A 19,896-nucleotide genomic window follows, 5' to 3' on the forward strand; every position below is an offset into this window, starting at 1 on the left:
GGAACATCAACCCGAATGTGCACGTGTGATTGATGCTCAGCCGCTGAGGTACCGCCTCGAAAGTGCGTAAACGCAGCGCAGGGCCGATTTGGTTTTCATTCTTCCGAGATCGCACGGTGCTCTTTTATGTTGAGAGCATGCGAGGACGGACAACAGGACATTGAATCGCACCCAATTTGCTTATGGCTCAATTTAGCTTGCAAAACATCATGGGAATCACGTTCCGGAGATGGCTGATGCGCTCCCTGTGGGTACGTGCCTTCGGCCAAATATTACTCTCTTCGTCGATTTCAAAACCTATCGCCGGGTATGATGAGGGAGCACGAACAGTTCACAGTTGGAATCAAACAGCTGTGTCGAGTGCATAGGCTTTATAACGTGCGCCTCTTATTTGTGGATGTCCGTGTACCAGGAAATGATTCTCAGAACACGTCGACTTTCAGTTCAATCACGCCGCTTGTAGCACACAACGCAAAGAGTCTCTGCATTGCGCGGCGTTTGAGAGTACTGCCACCTTGACTGCCTGATAAAATGTCGCTAGAAGCGCCATGCCTTGCCTCAAAGCCGCCTACCGCATGGGTCACGCTATAACCCCAGCGTGCCGCAAAGACAATTCTGTGAAGGTAAGTTCACTAAAGCACAAGCCGGAGGACAGCATCTCCTGCAAAACCGCGTGCAGAGCTTTCGCTGGAGGATGATGGTGATGGCAACAGAGCTAACTAGCATTCGAAGATACGGGGAGTCGGGTGGACATACGGCAGTTTGTCGCAGCCACCCGTTCCAAGGTCCGGACTGTGTAAGACCCATTCCGTAGTACTGACCATTCGCAAATGAGCAGCAAGTGTTGTTCAGCTTTTGCAGTCCACACCGCTGAAGGAACGGCAGTTGAAGGAAGGCGGAATTTGCAGGCCTTGGCCGGTGATACGCAGAAGCGTATGGGTGGTACTGTACAGCTTGATCGCGTGACACTCCTGAAGCGTAGCCTCTTGGTCGCGGAATGTTCGTGACACAGATTAGCGGCATCAAACCCGAAGATGGTTTTAGCCGCCCGGAAGGGCGTGAATTGCCTCAAAGTTGGCGTGCACCGCTCGGGTGAAGCAGGAGAGTGGAACTCATAGGACTGAACTCCGAAATTCCTTATGTTAAGCGGCGTTCAACTACGTCGACCATCCGCTGAAGATGTCGATGTCCTCCACTTGACGAGTCTTGCATTCCGTGGCTGTCTTGCTGTCGCGGACGAACGAGAGCCATTTAAGGCACAGCCGTGTTCAAATGCCGCGAGCTTCTTCCTGGTACTGCAGACATTTCCTGAAATCCAGATGATGCGTGTGACTGCTCTGTGTCTCCGTCGTTCTAGCTGCTGCCTAGATTCGACGTCCGCATGATGGTGCCGCTACGCCTGAACGGTGTCTTCTTCTGTGTCTCGCCTCTGCAGGAGCTGTACAAGCCGCTTTCAGGACGAGTCGTCCCTCTTGCGCTGTCGGCGAGGTTTCTTAGCTAGCTGCAATCTGTGACTTGGGCAACGGCGGAGAGGAGCCGAAAGGACGACGACGCGTTTGTCAGCGCCTTCGCACGCTGTGGAGAGCAGAGCGCCTCGCCCAGCGCAGGGACACTCTGCCGTTGCAAATTTCGGCCGCAGCAAGTAGGAAGTCGAGCGATCTCTCCCGCGCGGCGCGCTGGCGCGGGATGGTTGGCGTTTGCGCGTAGTGTGGCTGTGTGTCGCTGTCACTTTCACCTGTCCGTCGACATTTTTCGTCGATTCTTCTCATTTTTTCTGGATTAGAATCGGGCGTTTCTCTGCTGAACCACGCACGCAACGCGGCACGTTCCGCGCGCTAGAAATATCACATCGTCGTGTCTTGAACAGCCTACACAAGAAAGCCCGTGTGGCGAGCACGGCGGCGGAACCCGCGCGAGGTCCTGCCGGTCAGCGGACGACGACGCATCCGGCAAGCCAGGCTCTGCAGGGTGGCGTGTCCTTTGTTTACTTCATATTTGCCAAGAGTTCCTTTGCAGGCCATCCTTGTGCCTGATTTTTCATCAGACTCTGCTTTTCTCCCCGCTTCCTGTTTGTTTTTGCTCGGGGCGCGGGTCTTCCTGTCAACTTTTTCGCGTAGCAAGGTGCGGCGGCCTTAACGCGCTCGTCTTCTGGAGTTGTCTACGAGCTCATTTCTACGTCGGCGCGACCCCGTGAGTGTCAGCGTTCGGCGAGGGAGCGAATTTGAACGTGATCTTTCCTTGTATGGAGATTTCCAGCACAGCCTGAAGCTCCTTTTTCCGGCTCGACGCTTTCAAGTCCCCTACGCCGGCTCGTGAAAATGTCGGAGTCGGGGAACGCCCCCGCCCAACAACTGGGCGAGCTGACGCAGCCTCAGCAGCAAGTTGAGGTGGTTGTTCAGCCTATTTCTGGAGCTGCTGCCGCGACCGGCGCGCAGCCTGCAGCTGTCGTGGAAGGCGCTTTCCACAATGATGTTCCCTACCCCTATCCCCCGGTCTCGACGGACATGCCTGCCCCTGAACAGCCTGAGGAAGGCACCGTCATCGGCACCGCGCGCGAGTCCGAGGTCGAGGTCTACGGCCCCGACGACGTCGCGGGCGCAGCGATCCCCCGCCCTCCTCCTCAGGTTATGACTGCTCTCGGTCCGATGCCGCTTCCCGCGGAAGTTCGCCAGAAGATCCCCGAGAAGTTCGTGGCCAAGCCCATCGTCGAAGAGCGCGAAATCTACGTGTCTAAGAAAGAGGTCCGCGAGCGGACGATTGAAGTCCCCCACGTGCACTACGAACACAAATTCGCGGAGATTGCGCGCAGCCTGAAGATCAAGAAGCTCGTCCCGCGCGTGCGCGAGGTTGTCAAGGAGATTCCTCGCGAAGTCTACAAGCCCGTCATCGAAGAGAAAGTGATTGAAGTGCCTCAGGGCGTCAAGTACGTCGAAGTGCCGGTCGAGGTGCCCTGCCTGTACCCGCCCAAGATCCTTCCGAAACCCAAGGTGCAAGTCATTGAGCGCATCGTCGAAACCATCAAGCCCGTTGTCAAGGAGAAGATCATTGAAGTGCCGCAGACAGTGGTCAAGCAGATCCCCAAGATCAAGACTGTCGAAGTGCCATACTACGTGCCGCGCTACGTCGAGAAGATCATCGAGATCCCGTACCAGCCGCCCGACTCCGCCACGCTCCCGCCCATGATGGTCGGCGGCCTGCCCTCTCGCGTGAGTGCGACGATGCCTACCCCGTTCGAAATGGGCCCCATGCCCGCAGGTCAGCTGAACGAAATCAACTTGCCCTACGAGGCGCGCGTGGACATCACGGTCTCGCAGGACGCCGCCAGCCAGAAGTCTGGCTCGGCTGCTGGAGCGACGACCCTCGTGAACCCTCCAGGCAGCCAGGCGCCCGCGATCGAGCTGCCGCAAGGCTTCACCTGGGGTCCTCCCCCGAACGCGCCGCCCGTTCCGGGCTCGCCCATGTCCGGCTTGGGCGGCATCGCGTCCATGGGGCTGACGGGCGCGGCGGGCGCGCCGGCGACGCACGGCCTGAACATGCCGCCGATGATGGTCACCTGCCCGCCGGAAGTCGGCAACGTGAAATTCGCAGGCTACCTGTCGGACCCCGACATTCTCACGCGCCGCGGAGTCATGGGCTACCAGGGCTTCAAGCAGACCGGCACCTTCCAGATGCTCTTCCCGCCGCTCGCGCCGCAGCCCGGCGTCCCGCTCGACCAGGCCGGCTCGCCAGACGTCCGCACTCTCGTCTGCGCGAACGAGGCGATGGCGACGCAGAGCCGGCACCACCTCATCGAGGAGCTGCAGCAGCAAGTCGAGGACGAGTACGACAAGAAGGCCGAAGCCGCCAACTGCATGCCCTGGCCGCGCACCGAGCAGGAGCGCGAAATCGTCTACGAGCAGTAGGCGCGCTGTGCTGACTCGATGCGCCGCGAGCCGCCGAGTTCAGGAGATCTAGGGATCAAAATCCGCGCCATTTCAAAAAGTGGTGCACACGTCTCTGACAGGTCCTCTCACGCCTCCGTTGTTTTTTGTTGTGACCTCGTTTTTCGTCGGCCTTCTGTCACCCCGGACGCAGCAGACGAGCTACGTCCGGTGTAGCGACGGCAGAACCAAAGGGCGAAAAACCTCGTGGCCTCGCAGCGCCCGCGAGGACTCGGCTGCGACTGTGCGCGCGCCCTGGTTTGCTGCATCCGTTTTCTCCCTGCTGAGCGGCGTTCTGTGTTTCTTCTCCACGTTCGAACACGAAGGCACCGACTCGACCTCTGGGACGTTTTTTCGTTGATTGCATTTGCGTGGTGAGCGTGCGCACCCCCCAACTAAATGCTCAAATCTACATGTCGTATGCATTTCTCCACGCCCACCCTGGCCCTGGGGAGAAAGCCCATCGATGCCTCTCACAGGGCTTGCCCTCGGCTTCGTCGCGCAGCCCTCAATATACCACTGCAGACACTGTGTAGTGTCTGGAGTGTTCTATTTCGGACTTTCAGCTCGTGCGACAAAGGAGCAGGAAAGCGGCCGCCCTCACCGCGTACCGACTGCTCACCGGACGCATACTTGTAGCGGCTCAAGACGCCGGTTTGCGTTGTCAACAAAGCAGTTCGTCACGCGCCGTCAGACTTGCACGGGTTTCAGCTTCGATAGCTAGCAGTTTAACGAACGCAGCTTCTGAAACATTCGCTGAGCGCTCCGACCACAACCGCGCGTCCAAATACCCGCATCCCGCCACGTGAAGTTACGTTCCGTCCTGTTGAATTGAGGAAGCGATCATTGGTCGTCTGCTGTACCTATTACGCTCGTTAAGGTTCAGCACCCTTACACACTCGCTCACCTCGATTACGCAGTACGCAACTGGCAGTCGTCGCCACGCGTGTATGTAGGTGACCCTTTCTCGTCCACAACTCTGAATGCAGGCAGCCGCATGACCGGAGGCGCGATGCCTGTTTTCTGCGTCCTGAGGAGGCACGGCTTCAGAGCCAGGCCCCGCTCGCGCGACAGCCGCTGAACGGATGATTCGCGTGAGCGCCGATTTCGCGCAGTGATCCGGGGGCGAGGAGTGCGGCGTCGGGCTGGAAACGGGGAGGAAATCATTTTTTATGCCGGAAGCAGCGACGCCCGCGCGTCAGCTTGCGTGGTTCGTCGCTCGCCTTTCGGAGGGGGGAAGGGAGTTTCTTCGTGGGCGCCGCTCAGTGCGTTTTCGCATGTCTTGCCGCGCGGAGACCTCAAGCGCCCTCAGCGACTTTTTGACTCGTCCGCAGCGCGCGCGAGACGGACGCTCAGCTAAAAAGGACACCGTTTCCCTTTTCTCTCTCTCAGAAAGCTCTGAAAACGCGAAGCGATCCGCGAGAGCTCCGCAGGAAATCTCCGCGGGGGTCGGGGACTGGCCTCTGCGGCGACCGGGCGTCTCCCTGTCTCCTCTGGAGCGGAGATGTGCAGGCCACGGCGAGGCCGCAGGCCCCTCCTCGGAGTTTTTCTGTCACTGTTGGTTTTTCTCTGTAGATTTCAGATCTCTTGGTTTCGCTTTGACTGCCAGGGTCGGCCTGCGGGATTCGTGTTTTGGCGTTTTCCCGCTTTTTCGCTGCCACAGTGCAATCCGGTGTCGCTATCTCGACTGGGGGTCTCTGCATCTTCGGCTCGCTTCTGAGTCTCCTCGCTTCTCCTGTTTTCTCTCCCAGGCGACACGGAGCCTGTTAGCATTGTAAATATCTGATAAAAAAGGCTTCACTGGTCGCCCTGTTCGACGTCGTCCTCAATCGCCTGGTGTCGCCCTGGGTCGGGGGCTACTTCTGCCGTTGCATGTCTCCTCTCCTCTCCGAGGCGTCGCTTCTTCGCGGGCCTCCCTCTCAATCTCCCGTAGGGCCTGGAGTTGAACCCTACACTTCTCGAGTTCTCCTGCTTGCGCCGCGTATGCCAGACACCATGAGGAGCTCTGCGCCAAGCTCCGCGTCGCCTGTGTGTCGCAGGACGGCGGCGCAAGCCGCCGCCGGGTCGATCTTCTTTCGCTCCTTCGAGCCTTACCCGGTGAGTCCGCTCTCCGCTTTGAGAGCCGCGACCTCCCTAGCGTGTTGCTTCCAGGCCAACAGCTCAGCAGGCCGCGAGTTCCGTGTTTTCTGCCTCCCCGCCCTCGCCAGACACGCCCAGAGGGAGAGAGAGACAGCGCAGGAAATGGAGAGAAGAGGCGGCGCGCAGACGCCGCAGAGCCAAGAGCGAGCCCGCGCGCAGGGCGAGAGGGGGGGGGGCGACCATCAGGCGAGAAGCCACACTCTGTTTAGCAGCGAGAGGCCCTCCGCTGTGGCAAGGCCGCTCGCCTCACAGGCGCCCGCTGCGCATTCAGCTGGCCGGGTGACAACGCGCTCGTTGCTTCCTGTCGACGCTTCGCCGCGGCGCCCTCCCCGGGGGCCTGCTGGCGGCGGTCGCGCAGCTGCCGGGGAGATCGCGAGCCGCGCGCGGATCGCCAGTCTCCTTGCAGGCCTCAGCTCATCGATGCAAGTGCCAGAGGGGCCTTCTGCGCGTCGGTGAGGAGGGGCTTGCCTATCTCTTCACCTCCCTGGCGAGAGCCTTAACCCTTGCGCACCTTTCTGCGCGTTTTCTTCCCGGCACTTTGCGTTTCATGATTGCGGTGACCAGTTGAAGATCGTAGTACCAGCAGCGACGGCAGTCCTGCTAGTCACAGCCCCGAGAAGTAAATTGTGCGCGGCTTTTGTCTCCTCCTTCTCGCAGGTCCAACGCGCGTTCATGGCGCACGTGGCGGCCTTCCTCGACGCGCCCGACAAGAAATTCACCACACTTGAAATGCCGACCGGCACCGGAAAGACAGTCGCGCTGCTCGCCAGCGCCCTCACCTGGTCAGTCGCAGAGCGCGAAGAAAGAAAACTGAATCCGCTCTGCTCACAAACTCCCTCTACAGACGCCTGTCAACACATCAGTGGCCGTCGCACCGCCGCCTGCTTCTACACGCGCATATACATACATATATATGTATATACATACATGCATATACACATACATACACGCATACGTACATATGTTACATATGTATATATCTCTATAAGCAGAGGAAGAGCGAGAGAGGAAGCGCAGGTGCATGGCTGCACACGGGTTACCCGAGGGGCGCACGAGTATCTCCCTTCTCGCCATTGCCTTCCTGAGGCTGAAGAGGATGGCGCCGCATTCCTGGGCCGTCAAAAAATGCTTCTTGCAGCAGTTCCTTGAGCCTCTTGTTCATGTGCACATGCGCACGCATGCATGCATATATTTATATAATTAGGTTTATAAACACCTAGTTTAAGTACAAAGATATATGCATGGCGGTGCTGCGGCGACGCACGCGCTGGTCAAGCCTCTAAGTGCTCCTGTGAGACCTGATTGCGGGACTCTCTACGTCGCATGCCTCGCCCACATATGCACACATTTCTAGATGCAGAAAAAATCTCCCCTGCAGCCGAATCTTGTTTTCTGTCCGAGTGTGACCGCCGCTAGGTGGACGGGGGCTCTCCGTTCTCGGCTGCGGCTGGATGGAGTAAGTCACTTACCGTGTTGGCCTCCTCGCGTTCGCAGGTTGGAGCAGCACGAAGAGGAGCTACTCGTGGAGCGCATGCAAGCAGAAAGGACGGCCGAGGCCGCGCGACGCGGAGAAGCGATGCAGAACGGAGAAGGAGGCGCTGCGAACTCGCTGGCAAGCGCCCAGCCAAAGAAACGCAGTGAGCAGAAACTTGTCTTCTGTAGAGGCTGAACATCTGCAGAGTAGCGCGTCCATTCTCCGCAGGAGGTCCTGCCAAGACACGCACCTTCATCCGCACATAAAAAAATTACATATTTATTGTTATGCAATATATGCGTATTTCAGGCGTCGCTGCCTATTCGCGCAGTCAACGGAAGTTTCCGTCGAGAAAGAAAGCAGCTTCGCCCACACGGGGTCGCCCAACTGCGTATATATGTATCTGCATGCATACCGCTAGAGGATTCTCCACGCCTACGCGGGCTGAGGTGGAATTAAACGGCTGAAGCCACACGCGTGTAGGCGAGTCTGTCGCAGCGAGAGAGATAGATCGGATGCTATCCGCGCACATATATCCATATGTGCTTCCTCTCTCTCTCTTGCTTCAGACATGTATTTGTTTGGGCGGGTTGTGAGGCGAGTCCGGCGTCCGCGAACGTCTTCGTGGGTGTACGTAGACATTCATATGCATGTGCACGCAGATATTCATGGATGTATGCATGGTTCAGCTGTGCCTCCGTGGATTCGGGCGGCGTACGAGAAGCAGAAGCGCGAGGCAGCTGCGTGTGTCCTCCTCGAGGAAGAAGAGACTCACCGCGCTCGCCTGCTGCGCGCCGCGGCGCTGAAGCGAGATATCGCGGAGGCGCAAGAGAAGAGCCGTAGAGGCGGCGCGGCAGACGGGAAGGAAAAGAGCGTGGCGCGAGTGGCCGCGGCTCTGTGGAAGAAAAGGAAAAAAGCCGACGCGGAGCAAGGAAAGAAGGTGAGGAGAAGCGGAGGGCGAGCGAAAGTTCAGCGGGCGGAGAGGGGATAGGAAAGAGAGGAGAGAAGAGAGCGAGAGGCAGGGAAAGAGAGGCCGCGGTAGAAACTCGAGAAGACAAAGAGGCTCGAAACCGGGACGCGAAAGCAGCCCCCGTGTGTGTCGGGTCTTCCCGTCAGCTGCCCGCCTCAGATTCTTTTCTCTCTGCTGTCTCTCTCTGCTCCCTCGCAAGCTCTCGTTTTTCCTTTCCGGCGCTTCGGGAGGGGGGGACGCAGCTCGCCGCTCTGCATGGAAACGTGTTTTCTGCGAAACGTGTGTCGAGTGCTCACGCCTGCTTTTCTTTCTCCTGTATTTCTTCCTGCTTCTCTCTGTCTTTGGCGGCGCGGTTCAGGGCATGGCCTTGCACACGCCTCACACAGGGCTCTCCGTGCGCGCTGGCGCCGAAGCGAGCCGAGAACTTCGCGGCGCAGAGGCGAGCGAGAGCGACGAGGAAGCGCTGCTGCTCGAAATGCCTGCAGACTTGAGTCAAGGCGCGTCAGGCGGAGAGGAGAATGCATCGCCGCTGCGCGAGGGAAGTCCGCAGGGCGCGGCTACGCGGGCTACGAGGAAAACGCAGGTACGTAGAGTCTTTTCCACACGTAATCTCGTTCTCGCTGCCGCTTGCTCTAAGCCGTCTTTGCGCGTGTGTCGCTCTCGCCCTGGGGACTCGGATTCCGCGTCTGGGGTGTGCCTCTCCTTTTTCGAATTGCCGTCGTTCTTTCCGAGGTTGTCCCTGTCTGTTTGTCGTCGCCTGCGAGTGTATGTGCGTCCTTCGGGGCGTTCTCTAGTGTGTTTGTCTCGCGAGCTTTTCGCTCTTTCCCCATCTCCTTCGACTGAGCGTCCTTGTCCCCTCTCCGCTCCCGCATTTTCGCCTACCGCGTGTCTCTGCGCTGCTGTCGGCTGTCTGCGTGGGGCCGCTTCTCCTCAACCTCGAGGCGTGTCACTCACTGTGGCTCAGTTGCGCTCTCTCTGCGCGTCTGGCAGCTGGTTGTGGCAAGCAGGACTCACTCGCAGCTGCGGCAGTACATCGAAGAACTCCGTCGCATTCAGCGGGAGGCACAGGCGCGCGCTGCTCCTTCTCCCTCCTCTGCGGCGCACGGGTCTGCAGCCGCTCCTGAAGGCGCGCAGGCCTCGCGGCGCGGGCGCCAGCCATTTCTCGCGCGACTCAAAGTCGCCGTCCTCGGTGGCCGCGATCGCCTCTGCATTAACGCAGTGAGGCAGCGTGTGGAAAACAACTTCCTTGAGCCGTAGACTCGTCCAGAGAGGACTCTCGATAGAGAGCGGCAGAGAGAGACTTGGATAGATGGATGGAGGGAAAGACGGCAAAGTGGATAGATGCACGCGCGCGATATCTTTACGGGTTAGGCAGCCAGAAAGGGAGGCAGGGGGAATTCCACATCAGGGGCCTACGGGCAGCTTTGATAGCGAACTGAACTGCCTGATAGAGAATGCGTGTAGGGGACTTGGGAAAGTGCGGCGCAGAGTGGAGAAAGCGCAGGCGGGGCGAGTCGGTTTGCTGCAGGCAAACAGCCATGGAAGAAATCATTTGCCGAGAGAGAGGCCGCAGACCGAAGTGCAGAGAAGGGGATAGGATAGATGAGCAGAGAACCGGACACGGAGTGACAAATGCGCCGGCGTGTGCATATACCTGTGGAGGCGTAGTGGACAGGTTGGGCTCTTTGCAGAGGCTCAAAAGGCGGCTTCATACTTTCCAGTGTCTGCGCGTGCTCCTGTCTCTGTCTTCTTCGTGCGTTTCTGCAGGAGGCGCGCGGTCGGAAGGGGCGGGAGGCCGACGGCGCCAGTTTCGACGGCGCGAGTGACGTTGCAGACGCCTGTGCACTTCTCCTCGAAAAATCGAAATGCGCGTTCTATTCGAACCGCGCGGGTCTCGTTGACCTCGCTCTGGTCAGTCTCTGCCCGTTCGCGGTTCTCTACGGGGTTTTTCGATGAGCCGCCTGCGGCCGTCGTCGCCCCCCGCGCCCCCCAGGCGATGAAGGGATTCTGGCGGTCTGCATGCGACCCTGGCGTGTCGTTTAAGAGCAGAGATCTGTCTCGCGGGCTCGGTCCTTCACCTCTCGTTTCTCCTCCGGTCATGGTTAGGCGCGGGCCGCGCGATTCGCGTGTTTGCTTCTTCGCTGCGCGTTCACGATCACTACACGCCATATGTAGATACGCCTGCATTCGTAGATGTGTCTGTGTCTATATAAGCGTGTATATAGCTGCACCTACGCAGGTGCCTGGATATACGAACGCATGTGGCGCGGACGCTGCAGAGGTGCTGTCTACGCTTATTTCTGGAGGGGCATTTAGGCGTGGATGTCTGCGCATTCATGCGGGCCTAGTTATATCCGTGTAGCAGTTGATGTAGGCACGCTTGCAGGTTCAGGCACTCGTGGGTTTGCTGTCCGCGTCCTGAACTTCCTTGAGAGTGTGTCGAGTTTCGTTTTGTCTCTCGCTGCAGACGGAGTGTATGGACGTTGAAAATCTGGCCGCCGCCGGAGCGTCGCCTGCGCTGCTCGCTTGCCCCTACTTTGCGGCCAAAGACGCGGCGAAAGAAGCTGACGTGAGTCTGACTTCACCCTTTAGGGTTAGGGTTTAGGGTTTGGTGGGGAGGAGGGAAGGGGAATACGCAGTACGCTTCCTTGTGCAGGCTATTTATCTGCCTGGAGTGACCGCCGTGCAGTGCCTCTGGGAATGTCCGTGCATCTTTTCGCTTCAGTGACCTCCGGAGGAGCTCTAGGATCCTGCAGAAAGCACAGGCTCACGGGTGTTGAAGGAGACACAGTGTTGAAATATCGTAGGAAATATCATAATTTTTCCAGATAATAGAACTAAATACGTTAGACTGTGAACGAGGTATGTGAAGCTCCATGCACTCCCGGCTCAGCCAGGAGTTTGTCTTCTGTCGCTTTCCGTGGGAAGAGGCGCGGCGCTTCCGTAGGGACATTTGTCGCACGAACGCGTTTTCATCACCTTTGTGCCCGCGGAAATATGTATATCAATGACTCTTCTCGACTCAGTTCGCCCGCAGTCGACCGCGCTCAGGCGCGTCTTTTCGCGCGGCGCGGTTGTCTCTGGGAGTCCGCGCACCTTTGTTTCTGCTTGATTATTTTTCGAGGAGTGGCGTCTCGCTTTCGAGGTCTTGGCTGCGGTGGCAGCTGCGTCTCAGCCTGCGGAGAGCAGTCGGCGAGAGCGGCGGCTTGCTGCGTCTTTGGCTTCTCGTCTCTCGTGTCTCCATTCTCCGTTTCTGCTTCTTCTGTCTTCAGGTGATTCTTCTGCCGACTAGCGCCCTGCTCTCTGACCAGCAGCGAGAGGCGCTTGAGGTCTCGCTGGAGGGGGCACTTGTGGTGATTGACGAGGCGCACCACCTCCCTCAGTCGCTTGCGGACGCCGCCTCTTCCCGCCTAGACGCCAGAACGGTAGGCTGGCTAAGTCTTCACACAGGCTGCAAAGAAGGAAACCGCGCTGCCATGGGCAACGCCTCTGATCTCAGCGAGCACAACCTGCATACACGTTCACACGCGCATATACATGCACGTATTTACACATGCAAAACATCTGCATGTACACCGTGTAGATTCTCGCGGCTTTCCTGGGTTCGCTGTGTTAGGTTTGTCCGTCCATTTTCTTTTTTTGTGTCTGTGTGTTGCTGCTTGCAGCTGAGCGACGTCGTCTCGGGCTTGCGCACGTACCTGGCGGCCTTCCAAGACCGCATGCATCCGCGGTCTATTCACGCACTCCTTCAGCTGCAGCGTTTCTCTGAGAAGCTTTTCGAAGGCCTCTCCGCATACGGCCGCTGCGAGCCTCGCGCCGAGAAGACAGCCGAACTCTCTCTTGCGTCGCCTTCTGCTTCCTCGAGCGCTTCCTCCTCCTCTCTGCTTCTGCCTCCTGAGCCTTCTGCGCCCGCCTCGCTTTCGGCGACGCCCCTCGCGTCGGGGTCGTCCTCGGCGAAGGGAGCGGCGTCGCAGGGAGGCGCGAGCGGAGGCCGGGAAGCCGTGAGCGAGATGGCGAGCGATGGTGGGACCTGCCTCGCGTCGACGGCCGCGGCTGACGAGCGACACGCTGTTTTTTCGCCGAGTCAGTTCCTGCGGCACTTCCAGTTGGGGGACTTTGCGCTCCACGAGCTCGCGCTCTTTCTTTCGCACCCCAAGGCGCAGTTGTGTCGCAGACTCCGCGGGTTTCTGATGCGAAAAAACCGAAAAATGCGTGTGCGCGCGCTCGGCCGAAGTGGAGCGCTGCGGGCGCCTGCCGGTGCAGAGCGGAGGGCCGCACGCAGCGACAGCTCCTCGCAGCGAGACTGCAGCGCCCAGGCAGGGGGCGACAGTTACGACGAGAGACAAAGACCCTATCGCTCCACGTGTCTGTACGCACTCCAAACGTTCATTGGCACTCTTCTGGGCGCGGGCGCAGACGACAAAGTCCTCCTGCGATATCCGCCCTCTCCGTCCTCGCTGAGGCCCTTTGCCGCCGAGGCCTCGAGACACGAGGCATGCAAGCGGGGGCTGCAGACTGGGGGGGTCCGGGGCGCGCCCACGGGCCTCGCCCACGCGGCTGAGCCGGAAGTTTTTCGCTTCTCCTCGGTGCAGGTCGTCTGCCTTGACGTCGGTAGGCTGCAGTTGAGGCGCGTAAATTCGAGACGGGGTAGACGCGTTGGATGCTGCGAATGCGAGATACCGCGGTGTTCGTCCTACACGCATATATATAGATAGGTATAAATACATATATCTAGGTGTCTCCGCACAGCTTCACAGATGTGTTGCGCATTCGCTCGTCCCAGAGGGCCCCGGTGCGAGTGGGGACAGTCGTGCAGTCGCGAATGAAGAGGTCAGAATTGCAGGTATAGCAGCTGTCCCGTCGCAGCATAGCATATGTCTGTGTAGTATATATATATTTATTTGCATATATATATGTATCTATATACATAATATATATATATATGTATCTACATACATATATATATATATATATGTAGTACGCGCGTGTCTGAGACCCTCTAGCGAGGTTCAAGTGTCTGGTATCCTTGCGCTTGTTATCTGCAGGTCGCAAGTTTCGCCATTTCCGTAAGTTTGTTTCGTTTCGTTTGCACAGAGGCCTCTCGCGAATTTTTTTTTTCGGTTCCCTCCTGTATCATTCGCTCGCGCGCGTACGCGGCTTCTTTTGTTTGTCTGCCTGCCGAGCGTCGTGTTTGTGTGGCTTGCGTGCCTCACTATTGCATCTTTCTCTTTTTCTCGCCCTCACTTATACGATATTGTGTTGCCTTTTTTTTCTCAGTCTCCGCGAGCAGGCGGTGCCTCTTGATGGGCGGGACAATGGGGCCGCGGCTGCGTTTCGCTCCTCTGCACGCGGCCCTGCCTGCATCTTCCATTTTTTCTGCGTTTTCGGGCTCCCACGTCGTCGCGGATAAAAACCTGCTTCTTCTGCCGATTCCCAGCTGTAAGGCGTCTCCTTTTCCGCTGCCGCGCTCCTGGCTTTTTCAGGGTTCCATCTGGCTGTCGCGGCCGGCGAGTCCCGCTCGCCTCGCCTGCGCCGTCTTCCCCCGCGAAGAGTTGCCGGTCTTTCTGTGTGCGTGGTGCGCCGCTCTCGCGCTTCAGGGACTTGCTTTTCGTGTGTGTCTGAGCGAGGATGCGTCGAGACTTCAATCGAATTTCTCTCCTTCGGCGTGGCTCACCTCTCTCGCGGCGTGTGCTTCGCGCGTGCTTTCCGCCTCGCTGGGTACTTGACGCAGTCGCGGCGATGCAGAGTCGCCGAGTGTCCGCGTGAATCGGCTGCCTCCATCGGCAGTCGCTAGATTTTAGCCTAAAGAACTTCCCGATAAAGAAAGTTCAACTTTTTTCCCCTGAATTCCCTCAGATCAGAACTGCGTGTTCGACTCGCGGGTGTCGGCGAGGTGGCGCCTGGGCGAGCAGCAGGAGGCGCTCCTCCATCTCCTCGTGACGTGCGCGGCGGCGCTACCGCCTGGAGAAGGCCTCGCGGTCTTCTTCGCGTCCTTCTCTCAGCTGCGCGCCTTCTCCGTCTTCTTCAATAGCCAAGGTAAAAGCGAGGCGTTTCGCCGCACGTTGTCGGCGCTCCTTTAGGTGCTCGGAAGTCTGCAGGGGTCGCTCGGGTGCGCGACGCGACGGATAGCGCCACCGCTTACCTTCGGGTCACAAACCCGACGAGCTACCAGTCTGCTCTCTCCGGCTTAATATCTAGTTAAACTTTAAAGTGAGATTGCCGAGTGGGGACACCTCTGACTCTTTCCCCACGCCCACACTCGTGTGGAATTCGATTCAAAGATGCGTGACCGTGCCTCTCCTGGTGGGGGAGTGTGCGCCTGTATCCGCGGGGGAGGGGGGGTGGGCGGGGACGCCCACCCTGACCCTCAGGCGTCCGGGCGTGTTCCGCACTCGGGCCGCTTGTGGGAGCGACCCCACGCGCTTTACTGTGGTTTCTGGTTGCCTCGCTGTCTGTCTGCCAGCCGCGTCTGCGCTGCGCTCAGCCTTCCAGCGGGGGTGCCCTCACATCTTCGTGGAGCAGCAGGAGGTCTCTTCGCAAACGCAAGCTGCGATGCCGTCGCCGCCCGCGGTCCCGCTGCCTTTTGGAGGCGCGGAAGAGGCGTCGCGGAAGCGCGAACGGGAGATTCGCTGGAAGCCGCACGGAGTCTCCGCCATGGTTGGATCGGCAAGAAGGGAATGGCACGAGGTAGAGCCGTGCAACGTGCGGACAGGAGGTAACGCGCAGGCAAAATGCAACGAGACAGACGCATCCCGCGGCTGCTTGGGGCTGCAATGTCCCGCCTTTTAATCGGTGTAGTTGCAGCCGCAGTCCTCAGCAGAATTCCGGCGCTTGCGAGAAGGCAGTGGGGTGTGCGCGAGAGGCCACCGTAGGCACATGTTTTCGAGGGGGGGGCGGGGAAGTGGGCAGGCTGAGGAGGGGAAGGAGCTCGGCGGCTTTTTTCATTTGCTTCATCAGAGCTGTTCGTTTTTCTTGCAAACTCGCGGTCAACTCTGTGGGGCGGGGTCTGGCAGCCGCTGAACAGCGCCGGCGTTTCCGGTCGTCTTGCAGGCTGGACTCGTGCCTGACACGTTCCGTGCTGCGTGTGCGATTGTCTGTCCCCTTAGGCGTCATTTACGGCAAAGGCACGGTTCTCTTCGACGCTTACAAGGCAGTGCTCATGGCGCCCCCTTCAGACGTAAAACGAGAGGAGAAACACGGCACCATGTCATTTAATGAGCCAGGCAGACTACGCGGTAATAATGACGAGCAACGGGCGCTTTTTTCTCCGCCGAGCAATCCGGCTTCTCCGGACAGTTCGCAGCTCTCGCTAGACGGCAGAGGGGGGGCAGAGCCAGAGAAGCCGAAAGCAGCATTGTTCTGCGTGATGAACGGCGCACTCAGCGAAGGCGTCAACTTCCACGATAATTTAGCCAGACTCTTAGTCCTCGTCGGCCTGCCGTTCCCGAGCATAGTGGACCCGGAGTTTCAGCTTCGCTCGGCGCATTTTGCCTCGTTGCTCAAAAAAGAAAATCGAGGCACAGATCGCTCCGCCGAGGCCACACCACACAGCTGCGCAGAGACGCAGGGGGAACCCGAAGGCAGAAAAACAGACGCTGGCACGGCGCCCCCTGCGGCGGATATCCCAGCGGCTGGAGAGAGAAAAGTAAACCGTCGGCTCAACGAGACCGCCGATGCGGGAGGACGCAGCGAGAGGCTGAATCCCCGTGGAACTGTCTGCGGACCATGCGAAGGCAGGGCGTTGGGAGGAACAGAAGCAGGAACGTGTATGCCTGTGCAGAGTAGCCAGCAGTCGCAAGATAATACGTCTACTCCCGGCTACGGCTTGCTCCAGTGCATGCAAACAGTCAACCAGACGATCGGGCGAGCCATCCGACACAGTCAAGACTACGCAGCGGTTTTGCTCGCCGACCATCGTTACACGGACGCGCGCATCGCGCAGTTTTTCTCTCCGTGGATCCAAGACGCGCTCCGCGCCTCTCAGAGGGCCCAAAGCCAACCCGCAGTTAGGTCACCCATCTCGCGGCACGAGCTCCCCGGAGGCGCCGACTTCCATAACAACGCAAGGGAACACGATGTTCAACCGGGCACGGAAGACGCGTTAAAAATGCGGCTCACCTCGTTTTTCAAGCGCATACAGCAAATGGAAAGCGAAAGAAGCCACTCTGACACACACTAAGGACCCGGCTGGGTGAGGCGCGGCCTGTGTTCGTGTGTGCGAGCTGCAACCTGGGGGTTGAGCAACGCAGGATGAGATGTCGCCTATTGGGGAGTAAAGCGTGGTTGGATTTGCAACCTCGCTTCAATCACTGCAAAGGGATTTTGTTTCTTTATGTCAAGCAGAAGGCGAATGTGCTGCGTGGTGGGTGGGTGAACTCAAACATTTGTCAAGCCGCCGAACAAGGCCCAGTTGTCATCCATACTAGGCTGCTTCAGGCCATGCGAACCTCAACTTACATATACAGAATGTAGCTGCGTTGGTATCTGTCTGCAAGAATGCGCATATCCATTTCCGGTACGCCCCATGCGCGTTCTTTGGTGCAGCATGTATTACAATCAAAGATTCGCACACGTTCGCAAACATCCCGCATTCGTGCCCACGGAACACAAGGCAGCCCTAACCTGCAGGATACCGCAAGCGACACTCACGTGAGACGTGCGATTGTGGCGTTGGCAGAGCCCTGCCGCGGCGCCTTCGCCTTTTGGGATGCTCGCCCAGTCCAGAAGGAGATACACTCGGCGCTCGTCTATTGTAAACAGCTTTGTCGGGTCATCGAGCTGTATTCCGTGGGTGTGTCTGAGTCAGGTTTTTCTTTTCTGTTCTATGCGTTTGTCATTAGTGTGTTCCTCTGTTCTTTGCCTGTTCCCGAGGACTGACTGCCGCGAGAGGTCCGCAGGACGGCCCCCGGAGGCAGCGCTGGCGCCGCCGCTGACGAGTTACCTGCGGAAGGGCACCTCGTTTGCTGCGGCAGGCAACGGTATTCGGCCAGAGAACAGCACGCGTGTATTGCGGTCCACGGGAGCGGGGTGTACAGAGCAAAGTGAAGATGTGTGTAAAATCGGAGAGCATGCATTCCTACGTAGCTTCAATCGCGAGCATTCGGAATGCCACGAGCTCAAAGCAACTGTAACCTCGCAGTGCTACAGCGAGTTGGAATCGAGAGTCTCGCAGCGCTGCCCCCCCCCCCGCCCTTGCCTTCCGCCCCATGTGAATTTGCTTGCTGTTCAGCGCATGACGGCGTCCCTCTCGTGCGGTACAAGGCATTTGAACGGCTGCGGGATGAAGAGTCTACAGAAAGGAGCGAACAGCAGCTCTGGGAACTTCAGCAAGAGATATGGCGTATTCTGGACGACATTAATGTAACTAAGGACCGTCTCAGGGTGCTGATACGGAAGCAAAACGACACGTTTGCCGCGCTCCGGCGGCAGTGTTCAAAATCGAGTGGGAACCAGTGGGTCTTCTCAGCAACGTGTGTAGGAAAATCGAGTGGGAACTCAACGATGCTGAGGAGACCACTGAGAAGACTAACAAGAGGCACGAAAGTATCAGGGTCAATTGACTGCGTGCCTGCAATGCGCAGCGTGTGTGCCCAACCACTGGTCTCTTGTGAAAGGACTAGTAGCGGTAGCTTTATCCGGTCGGCTGGCATGAGCCCAGTTTGTTAAACCCTGTGCAAGGATAGAGGGAGTGGACACCGCCCCGCCTGTTCCGGCTGCATTCTCAGAAACGCGTCAATGTGGAATATGTGGACGCTGGGTGCGTGAAAAGAGAAGCGCAGAAGCTTTCTGTTTTCATCCGTCCCGTCGGTGACTTATCGAGACATATATCCCGTCATGTGAGTGCACTTTTGGTGTCAAGAAGCAAGTTGCCTGTCACAGAACCGGCATCGATACACAGAAGTGCATTACCGATTCCCTTTTGTGCGAACCGAGTGGCAGTGAGCGCACGGGAATAGATCGGAGGCGCACCCTGGAGGGAGTGTGACGCCGACAGTCAGCCCAGCGCCCGTCGCCGAGTGATGCATGCACATCAAGTCAAAAGAGGGGAGTGCCTCTCCACGTCTCCCCGTAGTGGTCTACACATAGATGCTGTAGTGAGGCAGGGGCTGTGCGTGCCAGTCGCGATGACCGCGTTGCACCCGGCATGCGAAGGCGCCGACGATGCAGCCACCTTTTGCAGGCCGGTGTGCCCTAGAACTCGTGAGGTCCGCCACCGGGACCTCACCACGAGTCATCGTGCCTTCTTGGCCGGGCAGACGACTCTCCGAGCCCGTTAAACCGAGCGCTGGGCGCAGACGGTAGTGGTAGTGACGAATTCAAACTACCAGGCTTTGTGTGTCTCGCGCTGTAGTTTTCGGCGATGCCGGGAGATCCAGAACCAAGTCGGCAGGCTCTGAAGTTGCTTCCGCCATCCGCATGTGAACGAATACAGAGCATAGGGAATTCGCACATGGCGGTCGCTGAGCGTGTCTACCAGCGGCGCCACTTGTCGAAAAGCAGCGTAAGAGCTCCACGCTGGCGCTCGTCGCGTGGATGGGTCTACTTGTGATCCGCGTTCCAGCAACTCTAGCGTGTCTGCAGGCACCACTGTTCTTCTGGACGCGCCATTTTGCACTACGTCCCGGCTTAGCTGTCAATCAGCTGACTAGGGTCGCGAAGAATGGTGGTGCGGACCCAAACCTCTCTGCATTTGTGTGGAGAGGACCCCAGATATGGTCCTCGACACGGTGCGGTGAATGCGCGGTCCTTCCACGCCGCGCCCGCTAGCTGGCCAACGACGGTTCAGGGTGCGCAGTATGACGACGAGGAAGAGCTCGGCTGAGCACGCAAGACACTGAGGGAGACAGTCTCGTTGCGGAGGCTCGCTCACAGAATGCGAGAGGGGTTTCGAGAAGCGGATTGAGCGCCGCAACGGCGTGTCGCAAAGAGACGACGCGCGCGCCGACCAGCTGAATGGCGCGCGCGTCGTGTAGTGGAGGCCGCGCTCCTGCCGCGACGCGCCGCGCGACGAGGGAGAAGGAGAGGGAGAAGGAGAGGGAGAGAGGGCTGCTTCGCGCAGAGGAGAGGGAGGCGCGCGGCGCTCTCCCCTCACCCCGAAACGCCCGTTCTCTGGTGCCGTTGCAGGCGCTCGTTCTATACGAGAGGTGTGACGACGTAGACGTATACAGAGAGACGTCTTCAACGGGAGCGATGGAGCTCTTTGTAAAAGACTGATTTGTCGCTGTATTTTCGAGCGAAGAGGAGATTTCGTTGCACGCACAAGGCCTTACAGCGACTAGTGTTCTGAGATCGATGAGAGATGCCTTCCCTGCCTTTTTTTCAGTTTTCCCGATGCTCTCTCGACGCGCGAGAACTTCGGGCGCTTTGTACGGAAATTAACGCTGCGCTCGCTC

General features: G+C 58.6%; 2 protein-coding genes across 2 annotated transcripts; both read left to right on the forward strand.

Annotated features, from left to right (window-relative positions):
* Positions 1–2,318: 2,318 nt before the first annotated feature.
* BESB_069550 (alveolin domain containing intermediate filament IMC3) lies at positions 2,319–3,902 on the forward strand (the record flags this gene model as incomplete). The annotated part of the gene is made up of 1 exon (XM_029365348.1): positions 2,319–3,902. One exon carries the CDS (start codon positions 2,319–2,321, stop codon positions 3,900–3,902), a length of 1,584 nt encoding a protein of 527 aa, XP_029218931.1.
* A 2,001-nt stretch (positions 3,903–5,903) lies between these two features.
* On the forward strand, positions 5,904–16,682 carry BESB_069560 (putative helicase; the record flags this gene model as incomplete). The annotated part of the gene is made up of 14 exons (XM_029365349.1): positions 5,904–6,017; positions 6,717–6,841; positions 7,554–7,696; positions 8,223–8,473; positions 8,862–9,086; positions 9,494–9,733; positions 10,271–10,414; positions 10,971–11,072; positions 11,776–11,928; positions 12,169–13,114; positions 13,781–13,942; positions 14,360–14,539; positions 14,967–15,218; positions 15,610–16,682. 14 exons carry the CDS (start codon positions 5,904–5,906, stop codon positions 16,680–16,682), a joined length of 4,110 nt encoding a protein of 1,369 aa, XP_029218932.1.
* Between the last annotated feature and the right edge of the window lie 3,214 nt (positions 16,683–19,896).

Source organism: Besnoitia besnoiti, chromosome VI, assembly GCF_002563875.1.
Source record: "Besnoitia besnoiti strain Bb-Ger1 chromosome VI, whole genome shotgun sequence".
Lineage (NCBI taxonomy): Eukaryota > Apicomplexa > Conoidasida > Eucoccidiorida > Sarcocystidae > Besnoitia > Besnoitia besnoiti.